General features: G+C 47.7%; 2 protein-coding genes across 5 annotated transcripts in view; one reads left to right on the top strand and one right to left on the bottom strand.

Annotated features, from left to right (window-relative positions):
• The window catches only part of Urb1 (URB1 ribosome biogenesis homolog), a 58,664-nt gene extending 54,080 nt beyond the window's left edge, over positions 1–4,584 (top strand). For all 3 annotated transcript variants that reach the window (XM_021628467.2, XM_021628473.2, XM_021628479.2), the window contains 4 exons: positions 385–582; positions 1,713–1,954; positions 2,996–3,595; positions 3,983–4,584. In XM_021628467.2, the coding sequence (XP_021484142.1) occupies positions 385–582; positions 1,713–1,954; positions 2,996–3,595; positions 3,983–4,161 (1,219 nt within the window). In that variant the 3' untranslated portion in view covers positions 4,162–4,584. The remainder of the gene's footprint in view (positions 1–384; positions 583–1,712; positions 1,955–2,995; positions 3,596–3,982) is intronic.
• A 1,607-nt stretch (positions 4,585–6,191) lies between these two features.
• Positions 6,192–26,674, bottom strand: Mrap (melanocortin 2 receptor accessory protein). 2 transcript variants are annotated; one of them, XM_060370711.1, is made up of 4 exons: positions 26,091–26,674; positions 21,451–21,566; positions 8,218–8,317; positions 6,192–6,762 (listed from the first exon to the last, which is right to left on the bottom strand). In XM_060370711.1, the coding sequence occupies exons 1-4, from the start codon at positions 26,096–26,098 to the stop codon at positions 6,585–6,587; spliced, it is 402 nt and encodes a 133-aa protein (XP_060226694.1). In that variant the 5' UTR covers positions 26,099–26,674; the 3' UTR covers positions 6,192–6,584. The 2 variants fall into 2 exon arrangements, with proteins under 2 accessions (XP_060226694.1, XP_021484283.1); XM_021628608.2 differs by lacking the exons at positions 21,451–21,566; positions 26,091–26,674 and adding an exon at positions 16,769–17,162.
• Positions 26,675–26,784: the final 110 nt, after the last annotated feature.

Below are 26,784 nucleotides of genomic sequence, written 5' to 3'. Positions count from 1 at the left end.
TAAAAGAAAATAACAGCTTAAGCCTTGTCTTCCAACATCAACTGCAAGTCTCTTTCAGATTTTTAAAGAAGACATAATTGGCTAATCTCCTGTCCCACAATAACCTTGTTTATAGCTCAAGCTGCTGCCTTAACTGCCATGCTGTGCCTGCTGTAGTGCTGGGGCTTGGAGCACTTTTCAAGTTAGAAAGTGCTCGAGTAGCCTCAGCCTGGCTTGAAACTGCATTTCTGTATCAGATACCTAGTTTTTACTCAGCAGATGTGCTCTGTGTGAGGGATGAACAGGTCAGGTTATTTAGGGCAGGACTGTCACCAGCATTCTGCCTACTCTGTGTCCCCATCTTACCCTCACAGTGATCTAGTCTGCTGCCATGTTTCATTTCAGATTTGTGGAGACTCAGCTACTCTCCCACATGATCTCCTTGCTACACACCCTGTGGGTGACCAACCTGGGCAACAAAGCACCAGAGGATAAAAGCCAGCCGAATTGCCAGCCTGGCTCCCATGAGTCCCAGAAGATGCTGGCCTTGCACTTGGTCAGTGAGTTCCTGTATGTCCTCATTGCACTTACGAAGCACCTGAGGTGAGCCCACCCCTGCCATGAGCTACCCTACTGTACAAATCAAAGCTGTGATGAGTATTGCTGCTTATCCCTTTCTGTCACCTGTTGTCACCACATCTCTCTCACAAACCAACAGGTGAGGCCTGAGCCAACCTCTGGTGTGGATTGGGACAGAGGGCCTTGACAGCATCACTGATGTAGCTCTCTCTTTATTTTCATTTTAGCCACCAGTGTTCCCATGAGGGCCCTGAAAACTTAGCAGACTGTTAAACTTAGAATGCTTTGGGAATTCTTAGCAGGAAAAACTTATGGGTTATGGTACTCCCCTCCCCTCCGTCATCCTTAAACAAATGAAGTTCCACAAGAGAGCATGTTTTCTGTGGCCTTAGACGCAGCCAGGGTGCCTACAGCCTGCCCTTACCACCTCTCCAGCCTCCGGAGATGCACATGTCCATGGAGTCCCCGAGCACTTCAGCCCCTCAGCTGATCTCGGAATCAGGCTCTAGGTTTCTCTGAGGATCTAAATTCTTCTCGTTCATTGTTGGAGAAAACACTGTGTATTTAGATTTCCCATGTCAAAAGTTGATTTGTGTTAAAAGGGCAAAAGATTGACTTCAGAAAACAGGACTCAGAAAGGTTTTTTGTTGTTTTGCTAAGAACAGAACACTTGGTTTCATGTTGTCCCAAATTAAGTTAAGATTCTGCTGGGCAATCATACCTATTACTTTGGGTTTGTCTGCTACGTTGCTGTGTCATAATTTGTGTGCCCTGGAGATAGTGGTTTAGTGTTCAATCTGGTATGTAGCAGGCGATACTAAACGATCAGAAAGCTCTCTTTCCTCCACTGAGCATCATTTGGGCTTTTCTTGAAAGGTGGCACTGAACAGGGCCTGCCTGAGCTGAGAGAATTGGCATCCTAGAGTTTGGTGTCACTCTGACTCCGCCGTTTAGCAGAGCTCTCCAAAGAGATTCCTCCAGCACAGAGTTCAGGTTCTGGGTCTTTCCAGAGTGCCGCACTTTTCCTCTCCTGTGTCCTGAGCCCTCACTGGTTGCCTGTTAAAAAGAAGTGTAGTTTGTGTGACCCTGACTGCCCTGGACTGGTGAGGACAGGGTCAGCTTTTGCTCAGTCTGTAACATTGACTTCCGAACAGGCCCACCTTGGCCTCCACCCAACTCATCAACTTCTTTTGGACACTTGAGTCTGTGCTGAGTTATCGGGCCACCATCATAAAGGTCTTCGAGGATATGGGCCGATTCACTGTGAACAAGGTGACACTTTCTACAAAAGATGTCCTGGTCCTCTTATATAAGTGGAGCCTCATTGGAGGAGACACAAAGCTCCAAGGAGACCTGAAAGCAGTTGTTGAGCAGCACCAAATCAAGGACCTAATGAGTAAGTTCCAGCCTGCTGCCCCTGGCTGCCCGGGTCCACATGGAGCAGCCAGCATCCCTTCCTTAGCTGCAGTTGCAGAGCTCATGCGCCACAGAGGTGGAAATGGGGACCTGGGTTTGAATTCCAGCCCCATTGCCTAGTAGCCTTTTCTGTCTTTGGATAAGTCAGTACCCAAGTGTGTTAGCTTTCTGTTGCTGTGCCTGAAATACCTAAGATAAACTTAGAGCATCAAAGATTTTGCCCTCTGTTTGTTTCGGTCCATGGTTGCTTAACCCCATTGATCTGAGCCTATGTTGGTGCAGAATGTGATGGTGAGGAGCCTGTGGTAGAACAAAACTGCTCACTTCATAGCAGCTAGCAGTTGAGAAGAGGGAGCAAGAAGAGGGAACCTGAGATCAGATACATCCTTCAAGGGAGCACTGCCTGTTGCCTACTTTCCAGTTTCCAAACCTCCAAATAGCCTGTTGCTCCCCCAACAAGAGCAGGATTCTCCTGAACTATTCACTTCAGCACTGCTGCATTGGGAGCGAGCCTAAAACACAAAGGCTTTAGGGGATGTATAATTTCCAAACCACAATATGAGTGTTGAAGTGCTCATCTGTAAAGGAGGTGCCTTGTCCTCTGCTCTGAAGTCAAAAGAGCAGATTGGGAAGGCCTGGAGAAAGCACAGCCTGTACAGTGCTTGTCACACACGCGTAGGACCTGAGTTGGCTCTACAGAGCTCACAGCATCTGAATATGGCAAAGTTTGTGTGTAATCCCTGTGCTGGGAGAAATAGTGGGTCTCCAGAACTTGCTCTATCTGCCAGTGTAGCCAGATCGGTAAGCCCAGGTCCATGTGAAAGGCCTTGTCTCAAAACACAAAGTACAGTTAACCAAGTTCAGTGCTCTACCAGAGAGCCAGAGTCTGTGTCCCAACACTCTGAGCAGGCAGCCAATGCCTTCACACACTCGTGCACACATACGCATCCCAACATGACGCAGGAGGAGCTATGTGGATGTGGCAACCTCAACCGTACCACCTTCTTTCTGTGTTTAACAGAGATGCTCAGGGAGAAGAACAGGCCTATGACAGCTGCCCGTGCCAAAGGCCCACGAGGCCGAAAGAAGAAGCACGGAGAGGTGGAGGAGCCTGCGGAGCCTGAGCTGGAAGCATCTAGTTTGGAGACATGCAAGGACCTCCTGAGGGCCACACTGACCCACTGGGGGCCAGTTGTCCCCTTGCCTGGCTCCACTCAGGAGTCTGTGGGCCAGGCCACCCCCAGGAGCAAAGTGCTAGACCCTGCACATGCTGCTGTGTCCCTAGTGGCTGGCTGGGTGCTGCGGTCATTGGCTGACCGCCCCCTCAGCAGGGCAGAAGTCACAAGACTCCTTGACTGGCTCACAAGCCATATTTTGCCATACCCAGCGGTGGTCACTGACTTTCTCAGTGACAGTACTGTGAAGAGTGGCATCTTTAAGCTGTACAGTCACCACTGCAGTGTGCAGGGGCTGGCGGGGCCTGTGCTGGATGTGGCCTGCAAGTTCAGCACTGTCATGCTTCAGTTGTTGGTGGCCCAGGGCCGGATAGATAGCCCTTTTCACTCGGTGGTGGAGGCCCTGTGCCTTGATTCTCTGAAAGAAAAGGATGAAGCCAAACGAGGTAATGTGGGCTCTTTAGTCAGATCTAGAGAAATATGTGGAGTGGGAGAGGGTGGAGTTAGAAAGGTCTTCAGCTTGGTACTGTGATTCTTAGCTGGGACCTCAGCAGACTGGGAGTTATAGAAAGTGAGTGTAAAGAGAGAGGAAGTCTTCCTCCTTAATGACAATCGTGCTTATGATAACAGGCACCCTTAGAACTTTGAGGTCCCTCAAGGACATTCCACCCTACAGAGCAGAGGGTATCTTGACAGCAACTTAAACAAGGGACTGCTGTGTCCCATAATAACCATAGACATAACAGTGCAAAGCCCTGGTGCATTGTGGGGGGTGGTTTGCTTTCCATCTGAGCAAGTGCACATTCTAATGGCCTTGTCCAACTCCTCCCCAGCTCCCACAGCATTCCTGCTGTCTCTGTATATTAAGGACATCTGGCTGGGGGCCCAGCGGCCAGACACCTTCCTTGCTCACATCCAAATGGTCTGTGAAGCTGCAAAGGATGTGCCACATGATGAGGCGGAGTCCATTGTTTTGCTGTGCAGGAACATGAGCTCCTCAGCCAAAGCTTGACTCTCCTGAGCAGTGCCCAGCAGGTTCCAGAAAGCTTGGGAGACGTGAACTGATACATTCAGCTGTTTTCCAACAAGAAAAGCTAAGAGGACTTTATTTAACCGACCAACAAGGAAGGCCACGTGTTGACCTTGTAGTCAGAATTGTAGTGACTGGAGCGCTGCCAGGCCACAAGGCCCATGCAGGATTCAGAGAGCTTCGATCCCCTCTCCTGGGAGAGGGGCTGAGCAGTGCTCGGAAGTACAGAATGGACTCATGGTGTTTGAGCCTCCTGGCGTGTATGACGGGCGTGTGAAGCTATACTAAAGTCCCTAAGGCATGAACCTTTCTTTGGGAAGACAGTCTATTTTTTTAAGTTATATTTCAAAAAGGATTTTTGAGTTCTATAATGTTTTGATAATAAATAGCTATTTTTGTGAGTTACTTTTGTACTTCGCTTTCGTTTTACAAACTGCTTTTATTCCAGAGACCTGCATTTTATGGCAGAATTTAACGTTTTGGCTCACTGTTACTAGAGGTTGTCTCTGGTAGAGGTCAGTATGACATTTCATGATTTTACAGATGAGTATGCACTGGTTGCTTGTGTTTGATGTGCCACCAGGAGCTAGTGATTGGGTTTGTCTTGTGTGGTGCATGTAGTACTGAGAATGGCTTGGTTTTGACTTAAACGTTTACACTTTTATGTGCATCTGTGTGTCATCTGTTACACAGACAGGCTTCTATAAAGGGTCCTACACCTTCAATTGCAGAGAACAGACATGAAGCCTGAGGACTGTGAGGTGAAAAGCCACCTGTAGATTGTGGTTTATTGAGACTGTCCTACCTTATGGGCACCTCTGACTGACATGCAAAGGGATACTAGCTGGAAAGACAGGATCAGGGTCCTGTCCCCAAAGCAGGCCTCTGAAATCAAAGAAGTGGGACGCCAGACCCCAGCAAGTTTCCACAGCCCATTACAAGCTTCAGTCCTCAGCCATCCCTGGTGAGCTGAGGTGAGGTGAGGTCACTGCAGTCAACAGTCACAGGCTGGTGCTCCGATGGTGCCAGCTCCCAGGGTAGGTTATGGTAAGTTACTGGCCGTGGTCCCTCCCTGTCACTCTCCTGGCATGGTCTGTGTCCAGTTCACAGTAGAGACGTGGGAGCTAGCCGCTGCATTCGGTGGGGTGGTGGTGGCAGTGACTCCAAGCAGCACCCAAGCTCAGGAGCTGCTCTTCTCTCCTCTCCATCTTCCTGATCAGTTTCATCGCCCCCAACTCTGGTGAGACCACAACTGACACTCTCCCCATGGATGAGAGGATCAGAGAGTGGATGGTCTGGGGTCTTCTGCGCATGGCATTGAGCTATACAGCCAGCCCTCTAGACCTACAGTCCACCTCCGTGACACTAAACGGATTACCTCAGTACCGACCTGCAGAGGTTTCCTTGTTCTGCAAGCGATGCAGTCACCTCATACCTCACTTTCTCACTGTAATGATGGGAGTCTAGAGGTGACGAAAGTGTGCCACAAGTAGGCCAAGTACAAATATGCTTCCGTTTTACAGAAGGGATTTGCTCATCCAGGTTTGGCATCACCCCACCCCTGGTAGTACCAAGAGGCTGCCTTAGCGGAAACACCGTGGTGAAAAGGGAAAGTCATTATTAAAGAATAAAGCCTGCTAATTCCCCGACTGCAGGCTTGTTGGTCGCCTACCAGTTTTCTGGGCCTAGTGCTTCTGTATTCAGCCAGGGCCAGCGGTACTAGAGACCTCGTTGTTTCAGGCTCTCAGAGCCACAGTCCACAAAGCAGCATCTGAAATGGGACGCTACTGGCTAGCTTTGAGACGTTCTTGGACAGTGCTGCAGGCTGGCTTCCCCAGATTCAGGCCCTGCTTCTGACAAGCTCCTCGGGCTCTATCTTGAAAGGCTGAGGGAAAGGGGAGGTATGATCCAGCTGAGCCGGCCTGGGAAGGTCAGCAGGCATCTCAGCATCCTCACAGTGTGTACCAAGTGTACTCAGACAGAAGGGATGATAGAGGCAAAGCAAAGGTTAATACCCTTTATCCTGACTCATGTTTTATTTTCCTATGCATCCCAAGCAAATGTAAGCAGCAAGCGGGTTAGGCATACTCAGCTGCATCAGCTGTGTCTAGGGCAGCTTCTCCGTCCTTGCCAGACTATTAATGTCTGTGATGGTCGTCCTTGTGGACCTGGTCTGTTACCTGGTCAGTTTCTTGCTACATTTAAGACCATTGTAAATGGCCTTAGGAAGACATAGCTGTCCAGGTTGGTTTGAGTTCTCTAGTTCCCTTGGCCATGATTGGCTCTACAATGGCTGGATTCATCGGCTCTACAGTTGAGAAGTTCTGTCTCCAGGCTCACCACTGCACATTGCCCATTCTTGAGGTCAGCTGATGCCCTGGGAACCCCCATCCTGAACCTTGGTCCTAGGGGAGATCCAGAGGTGCAGGGTGTGAGGCAGAAGGACTTTCCTGCTGTAACCATTGGTCTGTGTCTGTTCTGCTTCCTGGCTCCTCTGTTGTCTGCAGGGAGACCCTCCGGAGGCAAAAGGGGAGGTTGAGGCTGTGACCCCATGGACATATTTGGTGGGCCTGAGGACTGTGCCTGTGGATAGAGCAAACAAGAGGCAAACATCAAAGGGACTGGCTAGAGAATAGCTCTGGGCTGGTGGGCCTACCCGTGCCTCCCTGCCATGAGCCTGTGCGGAAGCCAGGGAGCCAGAGGGTCTCATTGGGAGCCAGCCGTGAGTTCTTCCTTCAGTGCCAGCTCTTGCTTCTGTGTTTATCTCTCCTCAGGCATCCAGCCACGTACCTGAGTCGGTTTGTTGCATGGCCACACTACCTGTCTTTGTCTAAGAAATCTCTTCTCTGGATATCCAGGCCCAGGAGGTCTGGAGACAGTGACCATGGCTGCAGGGGCCAAGGGTAGGCTAAGCTGCAGAACCGTCCTCCAGTGCTAACATAATGAGGCCGGAGCCCTTCAAGATCCGTGCGAACCCTTTGTTTCCTATTTCCTCACCTTGGGGTGGGGGTGGGGGGTTGTCCTCCTGCTCATGTGTGCCAGCATTAAGTGTGTGCCGCGCAGAGAGGCCAGAAAAGGGTATCAGGGTGTCAGGTGGTTGTAAACTTCCCGCTGTGGGTGCTGGGAACCTAACTTGGGTCCTCAGGAAGAATAGCAAGTGCTGAGCCATCTCTTTAGTCACTAATACATGTATGTTCACATGTGTGCACCACCCCCCCCCCAAACACATAAACACAAACATACATAGATGCCCCTAGCTGGGCTAGAACTCCATGTAGACCAGGCTGGCCTCAAACTCAGAGGTCTCTCTGCTTCTGTGTTTCAAAAGCTGGGGCAGCAGTTACAGGGCAGAATAATTTAGAAGGTCAGTTACCAGCACCAGAGAACCTGCATATAGTGAACTAGCTTCACTTTCGGCTTGGAGCTCCCAGCAGGAACTGGCCAAGAGACAGTGACCAGAGATGCCTCAGCTAGGGTCCTGTGTTTCCAATGAGCTCATCAGCAGCATTTAATTGGCATAGTTTTATTTATGTTACACAATCCATACGTGTAAGGTGTTACCCAGTGCTCTTTAGTGTGCTTATCAGTGTACATCTGTCACCACACTAATTTTAAAATAATGACATCATCCCGAGAGAACCCATTATCAGTCCCTTTCATCTGCCTTCCCCCAAGCCCTGGGTTACTATCAGACCCCCGTTGTCTCTGGCCTGGCCTAGAAATTTCACACAAAGGGAATGAGAATATGTGGTTTTGTGTTTGGCTTCTTGCACCCAGCAGGATGTTTCTGAAAGACAGTCATGAATGGCTTGCTGATGACACATGCCAAGAAGTGGGTTACCAGGTGATCTGTGCAGACATCACAGACTGTACTCACACAAACGTGTGGAACCACGCCTGTGTGTACTGATTGTCACAGTGAGGCCATTGGCTGCTCCTCTGTGGTTTGCATGAATGAATACTGTCCCGTTACGCAGATGCCTTGCACTGATACCGGTTAGCACCTGCATTTGTCCCAGCACCTGCCTTCCTACTTACCTCATCTGTGGGCAGCCTGACCAGGACATGTAGAGCAGAATGAGGAAGAGGAGCACCACGAAAGTAGCCAGGCTCACCCAAAAGGCAATGACGATGGAATCTGCACGAAGGAACAGAATCAGCTGTGTTGGCCTAACAGCAGAACGGCCCTTAGCAAGAAATCAGGGGACAATGCATCACAGAGCCAGCACCTCAGTGGAGGTGGTGTCTCTTCTAGCTGTAAAGATCAGGAAGGTTTCTTAGGAAGAAAGGGAAGTGTGTGACCAGCTTTTTCCCAGCTGATTGCAGACTAAATGGAATCTCAGGGCTGTCCATGAGCTTTCTCTGGCAGACGCTGCTGCCTGAAGAAAGAATGCTGAGTGGTGATTTTATGATATCTTTTCTCATTTTGTGAAGCCCCATGTAATGACACTCTTGCTGAGCCTTGGTGACAGGCCCCAGGAAGAAGAGCATCAGGGACCCCTTTCTCAGCAACCTAGGAGTGCCTCATAGGGTCATTCAGCCCTGTTGGAGGTCAAGGCCCTTGACCCTGTGGAATGGGGCCTGGTACCTGGAGGTGGAACTGGCTAGTTACTCTCTCTCAGGCAGAGAAGCAACAGACACTGTTATAGCCAGCACCATATGTGTGGCTGTGGGCACATGGAAACCAGGAAACATGCTTAGCCTCCTCCATCCCTGTGTAGAACCTGGCAGGTCAGAAGGGTTTGTCTCTGAGGCTCCAGGTCAGGATCATTTGGCAGGGACTAGGGAACTTTCATATGGGGGCTTGGGGGTGGTGACCTATATATAGCTATGAGAACAACAGGGTGGCCTCAGGATAAGATGCCCAAGCTGGGAGAATCTGTGACAGAGACTGTTGAAGGACAGTAACCCAGCAAGTACTTACTAAGCACACAGCTGTGCAGTGCAGCCTTCTGTGGTGTGAATTGTAGCGCTACACAGATGTGAGAGCTAGCACAAAGGGGTCACATGCTGTGTCAACACTTATGACAGCTTTACAAACGAGCAGCCATCCAGAGAAGCGACTGAGGTGTGAGAGGTGTGGAAGTCATCTAAATGGAGATGGAAGTGGGGCTCTGGGTGGAAATAATGGCATCCCTGATGGAAGCCCACACTGTGTGCATGTAGCCTTCGTGGTACTGGGACAACTGTAACTCATCTCTGGGTGATTCTCTAGACCCAGCTTTGTTGCGTGCTGCCTGCACGCAAACAAACAGCTGCTATGTTCTGCCCATAAGGTCTGCCCATTCTTAATACATGTCCAGTTGTTTTTCAGATCATTTCAATCTGCAGATACACAGTGCTGGCCATATTTGAAAAGAACATGCCCTCTCTGCTTCATACGACCCAGACAGGTAAACAGAGATTTGCAAAAGTAGACCTTGGACTGTAACAGTTAATGTCAAAAACGAGGCTTAGGACGGTGGAGGTGGCTCAGCTGGTCAAGAGCCTACTGTGCAAGCGTGAGGACCTGAAGCTCTGACCCCAGGGGTGCTTGGGAAAGCCAGGTGCTCATCTGTAGCCCTATTGCTGGGGGCTAGGGGGTTCAGACAAGTGGATCCTCAGAGATCACTGGCCAATCAGCCAGGTCAATTGATGAGCTGCTGAGCTTCAGATTTAATGAGTGACTTGTCTCAATAAAATTAGGTGGTGGGTGATTGAGGAAAGATGCCCAACATTGAACTCTGGTTACACAGGCATATGTGCACTTGCACACTACACCACACACACACACAAACAGAGAGAGAAAGGAACACAAACCCTTGCCTTTTGATACCTCAATACTTTATAGCATTTACACACCAGGGAATCAAAGACAACAAAGACCCAAGATGGCCCTTGTGTCTTCTCCTTTTCTCTCTGTGAGCTAAGAAACATGAAGCAGTTTAAGGAGTCTCTGGGGTCCTGAGATGTGGGAAATGAGGTCATAGTGGATATCCTAAACTGAAAGATGTCAGGTCCAGCGTAAACTCCAATTCTCCAACCCCTATAGGCCAGAAATGAGCTCAGCCTGGACTATAGGAGGGTTTTCTGACTTAGATAAAAGCCAGCATTCCTCAGGAGCTTGTGAAAGTAGTTGCCATCTGCCAAAAGGAGTCCTTTCCAGTACCTCTGGCAGAAGGGCCATATGGCTACCTGTGGTGCCTATTAGCACAGCAAAGCTCATGCTGGCCTCCAGGCTGCCTTAATATCACAAGTACCTGTTCTGTTACCCATAGCAAAGTCTGTGCTAGCACCCAGCTCCTCTCCCCTCCTCCCTGAACTCTTTTCAGCTTCCAGGCTTCCCTCCCCCAACTCCCCATTCTCCTTATAATTATTCTCACTCTCCGCTCTGCTCTGCTCCTGCCTCTCTGACTAGTCTTTCTCTCTTCTCTGTCCCCTGCTATTCCCCTCGCTCCCTCCCTCTCTGTCTCTCTGTCTGTCTGTCTGTCTGTCTGTCTGTCTGTCTCTCTCTCTCTCTCTGATAGCTCTGGTCATGTCCCTTCTGCTGGCCATGTTCAGCCTACTTTCTCTGCTCTGGACTCTTCCAGATGCCTCCGGCTGTCCTTCCTCTCTCGTATGCACAGTAAAACCCTTCCCCTCAACCACACTATAGGCAGTTTATGTAAAATCCTTTTCAAAAGATCCTTCCAGCTTTCTCAGCATACCTTGCCATGTGACTATATTCCCAAAGAGTTAACAGTTTATTTCATAACTTCCAGGTATGAACATATACTTTCTGAAAATTTGGTTTGGGATTTTCTTCCAGATGGGTATTTCTGATTTCTGTGGACACTGATACTCTCTTTTCCTCTTCATAAAATGATGAAAACTTTGAGGTTCTTAGCTCCTCAGTAAGTTCCACCAGCTACTCAAAGGAAACAGCTTTAAGCACTTAGACCAGAGCCTCCTCACAACTGCCTGCCATAGTCCTGCTCCTTATCCCTGATACTGAGCAGGAAATGAGACGGCCTTTTGCTGGAACTCATTGCCTATGGATTAAGTAGAATTTAAATTCTGTTAGACCAAAATGAGGATCAGTAGCCACTAGTCAAATTCTATGCTGAATTCACTCTCATGTTCCTTTGAAAAGGAAAGCCAAGAAAAATAGTTTCTTCCTCTTCTGTTGAAAGTTCCTGAATGTTCATAGAGAACACTTTGTCCTAAAGACAAGAACTGCCACCCTTCAGTATTAGAAAGGTTCTCACACCCACGCCTTGTTTTCACAAAGAGGCCCTGGCTGGACTGAGAATGAAACCAGTACCATGGAGGACCCCAACTTCCTCTCCCTGCCTTCCTGCTGTTGTTTTCTCTTTCATCCCTCCTTCCCTGTCTGATCCACCCTTTCTTCCTCCTCTCCATCCCTTCCCAGTTCACACTCTGGATTGTGAAGAAACAAACACTAACAGAAGATTCACCAGAACAGACTCTGAGCCATGTGCAGCCTTGTGTACCGTTCTCCCGGTTACTTGGGGCACTGATGTAGGAGTCAGGACCAGCCTGGCCATCATCGCAGGACCCTGCCTCTGAAGCGGATGGATGGCAAGCATGGATGGCGTCGCCTTATGTTAGAGGGCTTCCCTAACAAAGTACCCAAAACACACAACCTCAAAGGGGAACTAGTGATTTGGCTCATGGTTTTAGAGACTTCAGTCTCTGGTTGCTCAGGAGTCCAGGAATCCAGTATCATCTTCAAGGGCATACTGCCAACGACTCCATCTGCCAGGCCCCACCTCTTAGAGTTCTGTCACATACCTTTAGTGTATATTTTAAGCTCATTAAAGCACCTCAGAGAACATGCTTCATTGTGCTTCAAGAGTGAGTGAACTAGATTTTGTCCTGACATTGCTAACATTTCAGGTTTCTGGTAGGAAATCAACTTCAGGTTTTTTTGTTTTGTTTTTTCTTTCTTTCTCTCTCTCATTCTCTCTTCCTTCCTTCCTTCCTTCCTTCCTTCCTTCCTTCCTTCCTTCCTTCCTTCCTTCCTTCCTCCCTCCCTCCCTCCCTCCCTTCTTCCCTCCCTCTCTTCTTTCTTTCTGATTGGTTGGTTTTGTTTTGTCTAATTTCAGAGACAGGGTTTCTCTGTGTATCTCTGGCTGCCCTGGAATTCACTCTGTAGATCAGGCTGGTCTCAAACTCACAGAGATCTGCCTGACGCTGCCTCCTGAGTGCTGGTATTACAGGCGTACACCACCACCTGGCTTAGTTTTTTTTGTTTGTTTGTTTGTTTTTTGTTTTTTTGGGTTTTTTTTTTTTTTTGGCAGTTGTTGTTTGGTTTCCTTTGTTGGGGAATATCAAAGTGGCAAAGCCTAGGCAGGGATTCTCATTTGGACCCTTTTATTTCCTATCTATGACCCTGGTCATTCTGGGACTTTTTTTTTTAACATCTCTATGCTTGTCTACAAATAGTGCCTTTTATAAAGTACTCAGATGATCAAATAAAATAAGTGTCAGGATAATCCCCTGGCATGGTTTCTTGTTCCTTGTGGTTATGATTTCCAAGGAAAACTAAGATTATTGTTTTTGTCAAGGTTTTATGGCAAGTGATACAGTGACCTCTGAACTCACTAAAATGTGGGGTTTGAATAAAGGTAACTGGCAAAGAGCACTAGTCATGAATCCTGGGGTCTGTTCTATGTTCCTGTTTCATCTGGGACTATCCTCAGTGCTATCTGGGATAAAAGCTGCATTTGCCACCCTCCTGCAGCTAGGTCCTGGCGTCTTTGTCCAGCCATGGCTAGACTTATTATGTCTTGCATCCTTCCTTATTCCCTTACTCCATTTTCTGCTCAGCCATGGATTGTGATGTCATGAGCAAAGCCTAGAATGTGGGGTTGAGTGACATGTTTCAGGAAAGGTAGAGGAGTGAGCTTGCTGTCATCCAGTTCCTGAGGATTTCGAGGTGCCAACTTGCCACCCAACTCTGAGATGCCATCAGTGTTTCTCATGGAGCAGACCACAACAATGACAAATTCAAATGACGGCTCCCATTCTACCACAGAGAGAGATTTTTCCCTAAGTTTATCTATTGATCAGCTATTCAGAGCACTCTTCTAACTAGTTCCCAGAAACAAATCACCCTGAACCCTTGCACATCATTTCTCTCCAAAGATGTTTCAGTGGCTGTGCCGTGGTTACCCAGAGTTGGTTGGGAATCAAAGGGTTCCAATAACAGAATCATTCAAGGGCCGTGCCCTGCAAGGCCGTTTGACGAAAGTTTATTCCAAAGCAAACATTGTGACATCTTTCTCTAAATGTCACTTTTGGGATTTATAGCTTGGGTGTGCTGAAGACATAGAAATTGTGGGCAGAGTCTGAAATTGATTGTTCCTCGTGTGAGAAGAGAGTAAAACACAGCCCCCTGTTTTGTGTTTGTTGAAGCCCCAGTTGTTTTTGGAAGAGGGTGACTAACAGTGTGGTTCTGCTCTCCTTATCTCTGCTCTTGGAGCAGCAGGTGAATAGACAGCATTATTGAAGCTGCCAGAGGTGGCAGGACAACTGCAGAAGTCAGGTGGACGCTGACAGATTCTTCCTAACCCATAATTACAGGGAAGGAGACATGGGCCCTAGAGAGAGGTAATAGAGCATAAAAGCCAGTTCTCCTCGGAGGGAAATCACCCCATCTCACTGCGCCAGTCACTGGAGATCCATCTTACTGGGATAATTTGCTTTGTCTCAGTAAGAGTGAAATGTGGGATTGGTTTCCTTCCTCTGTCCCCTTCCTGGCCCCAAAGAAGGGGACAGAGAGGAAATCAACCCACCAGCTCTGACAGTTCTTTGAAAGCCCTTCTGCCTGTTCTACTGTGTTGGCACATCTCCATGAGAAGGACATGAGCTGCATTGAAACTATAAGGTTGACATCCTTGTAAAGTGCCTGTAACAGAATCACACCAGATTTTTGGTATATGGCAGCCCACAGCATTTGGCTCAGTCCTGATTTCCTTTGCAACATCATTAGAAATAACCTCCTAAGAAACTGGGCACTTGAGAGGCAAACTGGCATTGTGTAGGTGCGTGTGGCATGAGCATGGAGGCACGCATATGCCACGGCGCACATGCGGAGGTCAGTGGGTGTGGTCATTGCCCTCTACCTTATTTGGTTCAAGGTCTTGTTGCTCCTGTGCGCCCCAGGCTATTTGGCCCACGAGTGTCCACATATCTTCCCATCTCTGCCTTCTGTCGTGCATAGGAGTTCTGGGATTACAGACCTGGGCTGCTGTACCCAGGGTTTATGTGGATTCAGGGGATCCAACCTCTGGTCCTTATGCTTTTGCTTTAAACACTGAGCCACCCCTTCAGCTTGCAAAATAATACAGTCTTTGGTACATTTATTTCTTGTGTGTCCACAGCATGTGTGTGGAGGTCAGAGGACAACTTGTGGTAGTCAGTTCTCTTCTATCCCCTGGGTCCCAGGCATTGAACCTCAGCCATCAGGGAAGGCTGAGCTCGCAGACTTTCTCCCACTGGCCAGGAGTCCTCCTGCTCAGAACAGTGAAGCAGCCTTACAAAGCTGGTGGTGATGAAGTGGGACATCTTCCACACTCAAAAACTGTTGCAGTATCTGCATATCTTTGAGCTTTGCATCTGAGTGGTGTTCGTTTTAAAAAGCTTTTCTGAGGGCGAACCTACATTTTGTCCAGACCAACATGTGTCCTCAGGTCAGAACTTGTGACGGTAGGTGCCTCTTTCAATCCCGCCACTTTCTCCCTCTGCAAGTGTTCCTTAGTGTGAGTCACGTGTACAAAAACCTGGCCCTGGGCGTCACATTCTCTGCCTGGCATCAGACAGCACACAGCAGAGCTGCTGTCCCACAGAGGGCTTCCTGTAGTGTTGGGAACAAGGGAAGTCCACAGGGAACATGGATAGCACCTGCATTTGAAACTTGCGAGTTGGAAATGAAACAGGAACTTCATCGCAGAGCTATGCTAGAAGCCTGTCCTGGGGGATTTGCCCAGCCTTTGTTTACTTTCTTAAATACTAGCATTTGTTTGTTTTGAGCTGCTATATAACCAGTTTTCTCCCTTCCAAATGGAAATCATTCCATCCCTTTGAAAAATTCCATTTACTTCCTGATAGACACATGTCGTGACTGTAGTGAGGGAAACAGCCACAGAACCCGAGATTCTGATGGAGCAGGCAGAGGCAGCTTTCCCAGCCAAGAGCACTGTCCCAGGGCTGTACCTTTATGCACATTTCCTCTGCTGACTTTTGACCTTGACCAAATAGCGGGACTGATCAGGAAAGATTATCCACAAAGAGCCAAGTCACCCAAGAGATGAATGAAAGCAGATGAGTAAATGGATATTAGCTCATGCTTGTTTGTGCTCTGAGGCCAGGGAGACTGAACGTCTGTTGGCAGTTCAGCAGAGATTACTGCAGACATCCTAGAGGTGGTAGGAATACATCTTCCAGAACTGAATGTGGACAGTGAGGAAAAGTGAACTCTGCAGTTTGAAGGACCTTACCCAGCTTATTGGAGCCCCAAACACAGGCAACTTTATCAAGAAATGTACCTTCAAAGGAAGACTGGGAGCTCAGGGAGGCTCTTGGTTCAGTCCCCAGCAGCACAGGGCGAGAGGAAAAGGACATGAAAATAGGAGGCAACGACTTGGGGAAACAGGGTCCGGGGGAAAGGAGTGGTGGGTGAGGGAGGGTAACGGGCTGAAAATTATCAGAGTCCATAGTTGGCCATGGTGATGCACACCTTCAGTCCCAGAACTTGAGTGACTGAGGCAGGAGGATTGCTGTGAGTTTGAGTAGCAACTGAGCCAAAGCTATATGATAAGACCTTTTCTCAAAGAAACAAAAACAATTACATTATCTTCATGTCTGAAAATGTTATAAGGAAACCCATTATTTTATACAATTAATATACACTAATCAAACAAATGGAAAATAAAGCATAAAAGTGTGTATGTGTTTGTGTGCATGTGTATGTAATGTGTGTGTGGTGTATGTGGTGTGTGGTTGTGTGTAATGTATGTATGTGTGATATATATATAGTGTGTGTGTGATATGTGTACATATGCACATTTGTATTAAAAGATTGGGTTGGAGAGAGAGCCCAGAGGGTTAAAGAGGCTCCCAAGCTCACAGTGAAAAAACAGACTAACTTCCCCAAATTGTCCTCTGACCTTCACAGATGTACCATGGTACCCCTCCGCCCCTAAATAAATATACATGTATTTTTAAAAGAAACAGTCAGAGCTAGAGAGACGGCTCAGTGGTTAAGAGCACTGACTGCTGTTCCAAAGGACGTGGGTTCAATTCCCAGCATCTACGTGGCAGCTCACAAGTGTCTGTAACTCCAAGCTCTGACACCCTCACACAGACATGCAGACAGGCAAAACACCAAATGCACATAAAATAAATACACTAATTTTAAAAATAAAGGAACATTCTGCTTAGTTTTATGTCAAGTTAATTCCTAACCTTACTGCTGAGTTTGAGCCCCACGCCTGAGTCATTGTATCTGTGTGTGCACCAGCCATATTATTGCTGCCAGGCCAAGAGCACCTCATCCAGGCTCAGCCCAGCCTCTGCCTGGCTGCCTTCCCAGGTTCTAACTTACGCTTGTTGGCTTTCAGCTTCTTCTCGTCCACAGGAGGGAGGTCTATGTAGTCCAGGTAGTACTCGTAACCGGTGTACAGGACGGAGGCGTTGGTCCTGTTGGCCATGGCTGTGGCTGTGGAGCCCAGTGTCTGCCAGAGGCTCATGTCCGGAGCTGGCCAGTGAGCCCCAGGGACGAGGTTGCTTAACTTATTTCTGTCAGAATTACCCAGGCCTGTCTCTGGGTCTCCAGACCTGGGGCCTGCCTACTTATCACTGCTGGAAGGTCACAGGGCTGTTCCCCTATAGGGCCTCTGGTTCCTGCCTCTCCTAGAAAAAAAACAAAACAAAACAAAACAAAACAAAACTCCAAAGCAAAAAAGCTGGCAGCTAGAGACAAGGCTTCCATTCAGCTCCAGCCTGCCTCTCTGTGGATGGACCAGGAACTGGGCAGGAAGTCAGTTGGCAGAGGCAGAAACTGACTAGTAGGAGGTAGAGAGCCATCATTTTTGCCTCTGATACATGAAAAGTGACTAAAACTGCAAGGAATGCCTGCCTGTGCCCTTGGCTTACACAGAGGCAGTTCTTGGTATTATTAAGCAACCAGTAGACCTCTGGCTTGGATTCTGAAGACAGGCATTGTACATGCAACCGCCGTTGTGTGCACAACCCCTAAACTAAAATCCCCAAATCCTGCGACTCAGCTGAATGTGGCCCCCAGCTTTTACCCACGCCTCCGGAGCTAGCTGGGGGCATTTGCTAGCCAGCTGCATTTGTTCAGACCAAAGAGGCAGTATATCTGGGTCAGCATCCCACAGGACCGAGCTCTTAGGAAATACTGTGCAAGGGCCCACACAGCTGACACTGAGTACAAGGAGGAATCTCTTAGGTTACACACTCACAGCACCTGAGAATGTGAAGGATGCTGGGACCGGCAGCTAATGCGTGAGACACTTCAGGATTTTGCCCTTGGGAGTAATGTACTGACCCTGGGCCTTTCCTTCTGTCCCACCTCCTTTTTAGGTACTTCAGTTCTCCACTGCCAGGTATCAACAGGTGTATTGCAGACAACTTGACAACTTCTAGTCAGGTGTAGTCAGTCGGAGGCTGTTGCTACCAAACCAGATCCTAGTTGCACACCACAGAGTGTGCCAGTCATTGGAAGTGGTTTTCACAGCAGAGAGTCATTATGTGGCCAAGTGTGAGGACACAGAAGACCCAAGTCTCAACTCTGTAGCCCTGAGGATGGGGGCAGGGACATGGATGGTGTAAAGAAACAGGCTGGACTGACACTTGGGAAAAGGGTCATCGGAGGCAAGGAATAATGGAGTGATGTGTGTGATCTGTGTGATCTGTGTATAGGTGGTCAAGTTTCGTGGCTCTTCAGAGGCCACATGTTCGAACACAGTGACATTAGTATGCTTCAAGGGTGTAATTTTCAGCTCTCTGACATCAAACCACCACCCTCCAAACACATACACAGGAACAAGCCAGGGGTCAGCGTGTCAGCGCTCACTGAGGACAGACAAGAGTAACCTCCAAATTCCAAACAACAACTTAGGCAACTGTTAGAACAATTCAAAGGAGTTGCCTAGAGCAAAGCCATAGGAGGGTGTTGCTTGGCTGTGTGACCTCTAAAGCTGATGCTAAAAGCACATGACTAAAAGCAAAGAAAATGAAGGGGTTTACTTGGCCCGTCCCTCAATTTTGAGGTATTAGGTAGACAGGGGTAGGGAACGTCCTGGCCTTCTCCAGATACATCCCCTCACCCCCACCACCACCCCCACTCCCAACCCACACAGGACTTCCCACACTTGCTGGCTGCCCCAGCCTCCTTGTATAGGATCTCAGGGTTCTAGTGAACAGAGGTGAAGGATAAAATCATTTGGTCCTGGTGACTGGTCTCAGTCTCTAGGCAAGATCTAGCCTAACCTCCACAGACATTAAAGTGTGGGCTGAGAGTTCCGGTTCTCTTATTAACATTGCTGGATCTTCTGACAGGTCCCCAGGCTCCACAAATCACCTCATAAGTATAATCCCAGATATAGATCAAGGGAGTTGGCCACTCAGAAACTCCCTGTAAGACCCATGTATGTGATCAAAAGATGCAACCCAGTACATGTATACTCCCCTTTCTTTTGTAAGCATGTTGCCTGAAGCATTGGTCCTCTGTTGTGTACTGTGATTATTCTCCACAGTGGTGAGCATTTGGATTCTTTTCAGCAAGAAGCCCTTAGATACGAGTTGTCCCTGTGACTTTGTTTTGAGTAATTGATAATAGAGACCTGGGGTTGTGTTGGCCTGGGGTGTGACTCAGTGGCAGAGTGCTTGCATAGTGTCCACAAGGCCTTGTGGGGGTTCAGTTCTCAGCACTGAAAAACAACGAACAAAACCCACAGGCATGTTCCAGGCTTGACACACTCATTCTCCTGTCCCACTGAGGGCGGTGGCTGGCCTCCTGGGGGACCAGAGGCAAACTGCGCAGTGGAGGCCCAAGTAAACCCCAGCGGCACCGCGGTCTCCATGGCATGCCGCTGCCGCAGATCCGTGAAGAAGCAGTCTAAACCCAAAGGTCACCAACCCCCTCCTCCATCCCCAGCGTGGTTTACACTGGCAATCCACAGAGTTGTGAGAACTGCGTGTGTGTGTGTGTGTGTGTAGGCCAGAGGACAATCTTGAGTATCATTCCTCAACAGCCGTGCACCTTGTTTTCTGAGGGTTTCTCACTGACCTGAAGCTCAGCCGGTAGGCCCCGCGGGTGCCTGGGTCTGCGTCCCCAAGCCTGCATCATCTGTCACCTCTGAGCACTTTCTGACGTGGGTTGGTCCTCACGCTTGCAAACACTTTACTAACGGGTGACCTCCCCGAGCCCGATAGCTGCTCTCGTAAGTCCCTGACCTTACACAGCATGGGGTAATTGGTAAAATACCCCTACGCCTGTTCCTTTATGTCTTCAGTTGTTTCTGTCCCTTTACTTTGATCTATTCTAGTGAGCATCTGCTAAATATTTAACTAACTCCTATATTTGTCTTAACTTCTCCGAGTGCTTTGCAAAATATGTTAGACGAAGACCATGATTTACCTATATCAGAATTTATTAATATCAGCCAGACAAAATATTTCCATAAAATTTTTAGAAAGCTGCAAAAATGTAACTGTCAACCAATCTACTTTGTCTACATATATAAGTATTAAATTAAATGCAATCAAATTTTTGTTTTATTGTTTTTGTTTTGTTTTTTGAGACAGGGTTTCTCTGTGTAGCCCTGCTTGTCCTGGAATTCACTCTATAGACCAGGCTGGCCTGGCAGTGAGAGATCTGCCTGCTTCTGCCTCTGAAGTGCTGGGACTAAAGGCATGTGCCAACACTGCCTCTCTATTTGTCTATATGTCTATCTAGCTAGCTAGCTATCTACATCATATAAAAAAAATATATATATATATATATATAAAGTTGTGGAGTAGCTTATATCCCACTAGTGGGTGTCTAGGTAATAACTGCAAAATGTGGATAAGATATAATAAAGCAAGTATTCAGAGGCACTAGAGAGGGACAAAAAGCCACAGAAACAAAAGGGAGATCAACACCCAACAGTTCAGAGGATGATAGCAGACTCTCTCCATGTTACCTGCAGTGGTGATGTCCTAGTTTAATTTTGATGCTGTGACAAACACCATGACCAAGGCAAAAGTTTCTGTGTGTCACTGAGCGTAGCCAAGGCTGCAGAACTCAGAGCAGCCACCTCTGAGTTAGCCGCCTAAGAGCAGAAAGGATCGAACATGTGGTTCTGCCTGCCTGATTTTGCTCAGCTGGCTTGCTTTCACTCTTGCATGCTCAGGGCCCGGCCTGTGAGACTGTGTGTCCTACTTCAGAGTGGGTCTTCTACCCTCCTTCAGGGAAGGCAACCAAACAATGCCCACAGGATCACCCACAGTGGGACCTAAGGACCCCTCAGTCAGGCTCTATCTTAGGTGACTCTATGTTGTGCCAAGTTGGAATTTAAAGCTAGCCATCTACTACAACAGAACAACCACTTTACCTACAGAGAGACTCAGAGAGAGCAAGGCATCCCGTCTAGAGAAGCCGATGCTGAGGTGATCCAGACACTGGAATTAGCAGACATGCCCCTAAAGCAACCACTATTAGAATAAATATGAAACATAAAAATGTAAGAATGTGAAAATGTCTAAAAATAAAAAGTATGAAAATCTGTAGTGGTAGTATTAGAGAGGATGCCATAGAAAAAGTAGCTACAGGTGAGTCCATACACTAACTGATTGACTAAAGGAACAAGTTAGCCAGGGTGGCTCTTCCTAATGCAATCACAGGATGGGAAGAAGTAGAAAATCCGCCACCCCCACAATACAGTACAACTATTGGATGGCAAGACATTGTTGGGCACCTAAAGATGGATGTCAGGTTGGTAGGTGAAAGTCTAAGGAGAAACAGTATTTGCAAGGTTTAAAAAGAATCTTCAAATTGTTAATTACTGATTTAATAACAATATAAAGCAATACTGTTTACACAGAGGAAAACAATCACAGGAAGCCTCCGGGTGCTACATCTCAAATCACCAACAAGCAGTGATGTCAGCATTTGTTACTTAACACATGCCCTGAGGGACACATCACCCCTGGAGCCCTCTTGTTAAAAGCATGACCCCAGTGTAGGAAAGGCTTTATCAAGAGTGTCCCGCAAGCTACCTCCTGGTATCCTGTAGAGGAGTCCATCTGGGCAGGCGAGGGAAACCAGGAAGGGGTCAGTGCTGGTGTAGATGGAAGAGAGACTCCGCCCCGTGCCATGGCTATCTGGGTTGGATCTTGGAACAGGAGACAGGATGTTAGTGGAAAATCTGAGGAAGCCCAGAAAATGTATATTTGACTAACGAATGGCATTTTGACAATATTAGTATCTCGGTTTTAATGAAGCTGGAAACTCTTTGCTCCATTGAGAACCTTTTTGTAAGAGACGTAACTTTAAAGCCATTTTGTGACTTGGAAGAGTTTGAAGCCTGTGAAGCCATGTGCTAGGGAGATGGCTCCACTGGTGAAGTGTCGCTTACCTCGAGAGCAGGAGGACCTGAGTTCAACCCCCAGAACCCATTTAGTGCTACCAGGTTTTGTGGTTTTGTTTTTTAAAACATGCGTTATGAGGCTCAAACTCAGTTCTTCATTCCATTCTTGTATGACAAGCACTTGACTGACTGGCCCATTTTCCCAGTCCCAGGAAGTTATTTTTCCTGAGTTCTAGTCATCTCTAAAGTGTGACATGATGCCACTTGTGTGTATGACTTAAAGCCTTGTATTTTTCCTGTGACAAACTTCAGGAGAAATGAATCTAAGCCATAGAGCATCCTGACTTTAGGGTGTACCACCAGGATTTGGGGGTAGCCAGGCCCAGATCCAGGGCTTTGAGTTGGCCCACCCCAACATGTATGTCATAGATGAATTGCTGGAGCACATCAAGGAGCCAGCCCCACAGATCCAAAGCTGCAGGCTCTCCATGACACAGGGCGGCAACAAGAGATCCCAGAGGAGTCCTGGTGAGGATTCAGTATTGATGGTGTAGCAGGAGCCAGAGGCCTCCAAGCAGACCAATGACTCATTGCAGTGAACATTTGCAAGAAGTGTGGACAAAAGGGTGTGCTGTGGAATACACTGTTACACAGCACAGCTTCCACAGGAGATGCTTCCTTCCTCCTTCCTTCCTTCCTTCCTTCCTTCCTTCCTTCCTTCCTTCCTTCCTCCTTCCTTTCTTCATTCCTTCCTTCCTTCCTTCCTCCTTCCTTTCTTCATTCCTTCCTCCCTCCTTCTTTCCTTCCTTTCTCTTTCTTTCTCTCTCTTTCTTTCCTTCTCTTTCTCTTTCCTTCTTTCTTTCTTTTCCTTTTGTAGAAGAGGTTGCAAGTACCAAGGGATGGAAAGATGGTGGGATTGGGGTATTTGACACAAAATTAACAAAGAACCAATAAAAAGTTAAAAAAAATTTGGGGATAGGGACTGGGGCTCATGGTTCAAGGAACAGTTTTCAGAAACTTGTGGACTTTCCTAAAACTTGTCAAGTTTATATAAGTAATTAAGTTGAATTTAGCAGGCCAGGTGGAGTGTAAGGAAGAAGCTTACATTTTTGTGTAGGCATTTTGCTTGTTTGTAGAAGGGTTTCTTTGTGTAGCCCTGGCTGTCCTAGAATTGCTCTGTAGAACAGCCTTGAACTCACAGAGATCGACCAGCCTCTGCCTCCCGAGTGGTAGGATTAAAGATGTGCACCACCATGCCTGGCTTAGTGTAGGTGTTAGGATTTTGGAACAAAACCTGCTTCTGGGTTGCCTAGCAACTTATGATGTCATCATGTGTCCCTGGCCAGGTGGCCACACCTGGAAGGCGTGGTTACCTTGTCCCTTAAAGGGACAACCCAACACGTGGTCTCTCTTGGTCCTTTCTCTATCAGGGTGCCCCTCTTTCTTTCCCCTTCTGTTTCCTTTCTCTTGCTTCCCCCCCTTTCTTTTTCCCATCATGTCCTGCTCTCCCTGCTCTCCCTTCTCTCTCTCTCTCCATATCCACCTAATAAACCTCTTTTATATATAAGATCTGTTGTATGACTAATCGTCTTTATTTAATTTTGTGCCATAACCTTACAGTAGGTATTTTAAACCAAGGAGTTAAAGACATTTCCACCCTTCTGCTCTCCTTTCTTCATTTCCAACTGAATATAACTTAGTTTGAATTTTTCACTTCTGGCTCTCTTTCCTCTGCTCTCCTCTATCTCTCCTCCTCTTCTCCTTTTCCTTCTCTCTCCTCTCTCTGCACACATTTCTCTCTCTCTCTTTCTCCTTCTCCCTGCATGGCAGCCAAGAGCTACCAATAAGCCTGCATATATATATATATATATATATATATATATATATAATTTATATATGATATAGAAAATTTCACTTCTGTTTAATTGAGTTCTAATTATTGGTGGGACAATAGTCTTGATTTAAAAAAAAAAGAACAAGGTGGAAAAACAAATTAAACATCTCTCACCTTTTGGCATTAGAGAAAACTAATAGTCCTACGAAGAAGGTCAATGCTTTGGCATGCTTATACTAACAAACACCTCCAGGACATTGACTGCTAGCATTGTTTTTTTCCTTTTAGAGTTGTAACCAAGATCTTGGCGGTGGCACTCTTATTTTCTAGGTGTTTCTGTGAGGGAAGGAAGCAGCTTTCCTAGAAAGGGGGTGTGCTCAGTATTTAACACTCTAGGTTCTCATAAAGCTGCTCTCAAACCCCAAGGACCTCCATCTTTTCATCTCTAGAATGAAATAATAAAGATCTGTAGGTTTCTCAGTGTCACTAGATTATGGTTTTGCTGGAAACCACATGTTCTCCCTACTTGTTTTTAAACTTTCAAGGGAACCAAGGATCAGGTGAGGACTGGGAAATCATGTTTCCACTCCTTAAATAGAAGAGAGAAGAAACACTATGGAGAAAACATTTTGCCTTTGGAGACGGTTAAAGTGAAACCATTCCTCAGTTCCTTCTGCAACAGTGACACAAATATCACCCCACCTCACATCCCTGCTTATCCCACAGTATGTTGTACCCCCTAAGAAGGGCTCTTTGAATGTGGCCACAATCAAACCTGTCTGCTAGGGAAGTGAGCCACCCCCCTTGGGGGACCTTCAATCACATCTTATTGTCATTCTGGTGTGCAAAGTGTTAGGAAGTGCATGCAATTAAAATCAGCCATGTAATCAGCATTGAATTAATTTCTCATTTTCCTCAGCTGCCAGTGCACTTTTGAAAATCTGTAATTCAGGCTGGTGAGATGGCTCAGAGGTTAAAGGTGCTTGGCAGCAGGCCTGGATTCAATCCCCAGGAAAAAAAGTGGCTCTAAGTTGTCTTCTGACCTCCAATATGTTCATGTCTCTCCCCTCCCCCCAAATAAATGTAAATAAAAATGAATCCACAATTCTTCCAGCAAAATGATCAAAGTCTCATCCATTCATTTCTTCTCCCACTTTCTTTATTCTTTCTCCTAGCTCTCCTTTCCTTCTCTCCCCTCCCACCATACCAAGTTCAGCAAAATGTGGGTTCTAGAGTGTTTGGCAAATGACTGCTATTTCCTGCATCCACCGGGGATCTTGGAATTCCTTAAGAAAATTCCTGTAAATAAACAGAGACTACAAAGGTTGAGGGATCAGAACTTCAGTGGCTGGAGAGGTTGGAATGCTGTTAAGTTCAAAGCCCAATTATTTTGGGTTATCTTTTTTTGTTTGGTCTTTTTTTGTATGTGGTGTCCCCCCCCCCACACACACAGGGTTTCTCTGTGTAGCCTCGGCTGTCCAGGAACTCACAATGTAGACCAGGCTGGTCTCAAACTCAAGAGATCTGCGTGCCTCTGCCTCCCAAGTGCTGTGATCAAAGGCATATGCCACTTCCCCTCTTAGCTCCTCCCACCCTGCTCTTTGGGTCATCTTTAGTCCCCCTTACCGGGTCATTTACTGCCCCACGTCTTTGAGACTATTAGGTAAATGCTTTCATATGTACAAACAGATCCCTAGAGCTTCCCGTGGCTTTGCTGTCACCTGCCTACCTGATACACTTTCCAGTGTATTGAAGTTTGTTGGTTTATGGCATTCTTTGTTCTGTTACCTAATGTAAGGTCTCAGGAAGTGCGTATATCCAGGAATGATAGTCTTGGCCCAACTCAATTGGGACCACAGAAGGATTTCTGGTGATTAAAGAAAAGCCAGCCTCTCTTGCCTTTGGCAGAAAGGACATACGGCTGGCTCTCCTTAGACATATACCTGTGGTTGCTGTCTTCGGGTTCTACAGTGCCCATTCACAAGTCCCTCTGCTGTCCTAAATCCTCTTTTTCCTCTCTTCTGGTGAGGGTTGACTGTCTCCTATCTCTGGCTCATCTTGTCAAATTTTCCCAATTTGTCACTTTTTCTGCCTCTCAGTTGCACATCATTTTCATATACTCTTTTGTTTGTTGGTTGGTTTTTTTCAGACATGGTTTTTCTATGTAACAAGAGCCCTGGCTATCCTGGACTCACTTTGTAGACCAGGCTGGTCTTGAACGCGCAGAGATCTGCCTGTCTCTGCCTCCCAAACGCTGGGACTAAAGGCGTGGGCCACCATGCCCGACCAAGACATCACTTTTAAACACGGGTGCTTCCTTCTATACCTTTTATCTTGTTTGGGATTAAAGGTCTGTACTAAGGGAGTGTCTGCATTCCAGCGGGATGACACAGACCAAGGCGGTTGGATGTGATCGGAGCATCCATATTACTGGATTAAAATTCCTCTACAGGAATTTGGGGGGGGGAATGTGGTGTCTGGGTGTTGTTTCCTACTTGTGCATCCAGGGCGTCCGTGGTGGCTGCACTTCGGCTCTCAGGCGGCCTTCCTCTCGCCTGTGGTCTTCTGAAGTCAAAAGCTGATTTTCTGACGACGGTCCTTCCCGCCCGGGTGTCCTGTGCTCTGACCCAGAAAGTGCGACACCTGCTCTCTTTCTAGCCACAAGTGATGCCGCCCCGCTGGCTTCCCAGTTTTTAGCCTTTCAGTGTTAGCCTGAGTGATGCCAGGTCCTTAAGGCTGGAGGACTCTGGCTCGCCACCAATCCCTGCTTTTTCAAGATCAAGGTAAGCGGCTCCCCTGGAGCAGACAGTGTACAATCAGGGATGTGGCTAGCACTACACAGCAGCGAATTCTCGGCTTCACTTCCGGCTACGTGAAGGCGGAAGGCCGACTCTGCTTACCCAGCACGGGCATATCCACTCGTGCTAGCACTTTCTCAAAGGCGGCTGAAGGAGGTAGATACACGCAAAAGTCCCTCCAACACGCCAAACCAACTCGCGTGGCCTAGAGAGACAGGCGGACGCGGGCGCAGGAGCGCAGCGAGCGCCAGCCGGAAAGCAGACAGGCGCGTCGGAGCCGCCCGGCCCCCGCTACGCCCCGCCCTCCCGCCCCTACGCCCCGCCCTCCCGCCCCTACGCCCCGCCCCTCGAGGGTGCCCGCCTTGTCTGCCCTCGCGCATGCGCAGCTGTG

Source organism: Meriones unguiculatus, chromosome 17 (genome assembly GCF_030254825.1).
Source record: "Meriones unguiculatus strain TT.TT164.6M chromosome 17, Bangor_MerUng_6.1, whole genome shotgun sequence".
NCBI classification, from domain to species: domain Eukaryota; kingdom Metazoa; phylum Chordata; class Mammalia; order Rodentia; family Muridae; genus Meriones; species Meriones unguiculatus.
Note: the sequence above shows the minus strand (reverse complement) of the source record. Positions and strands in the feature narration are given on the sequence as shown.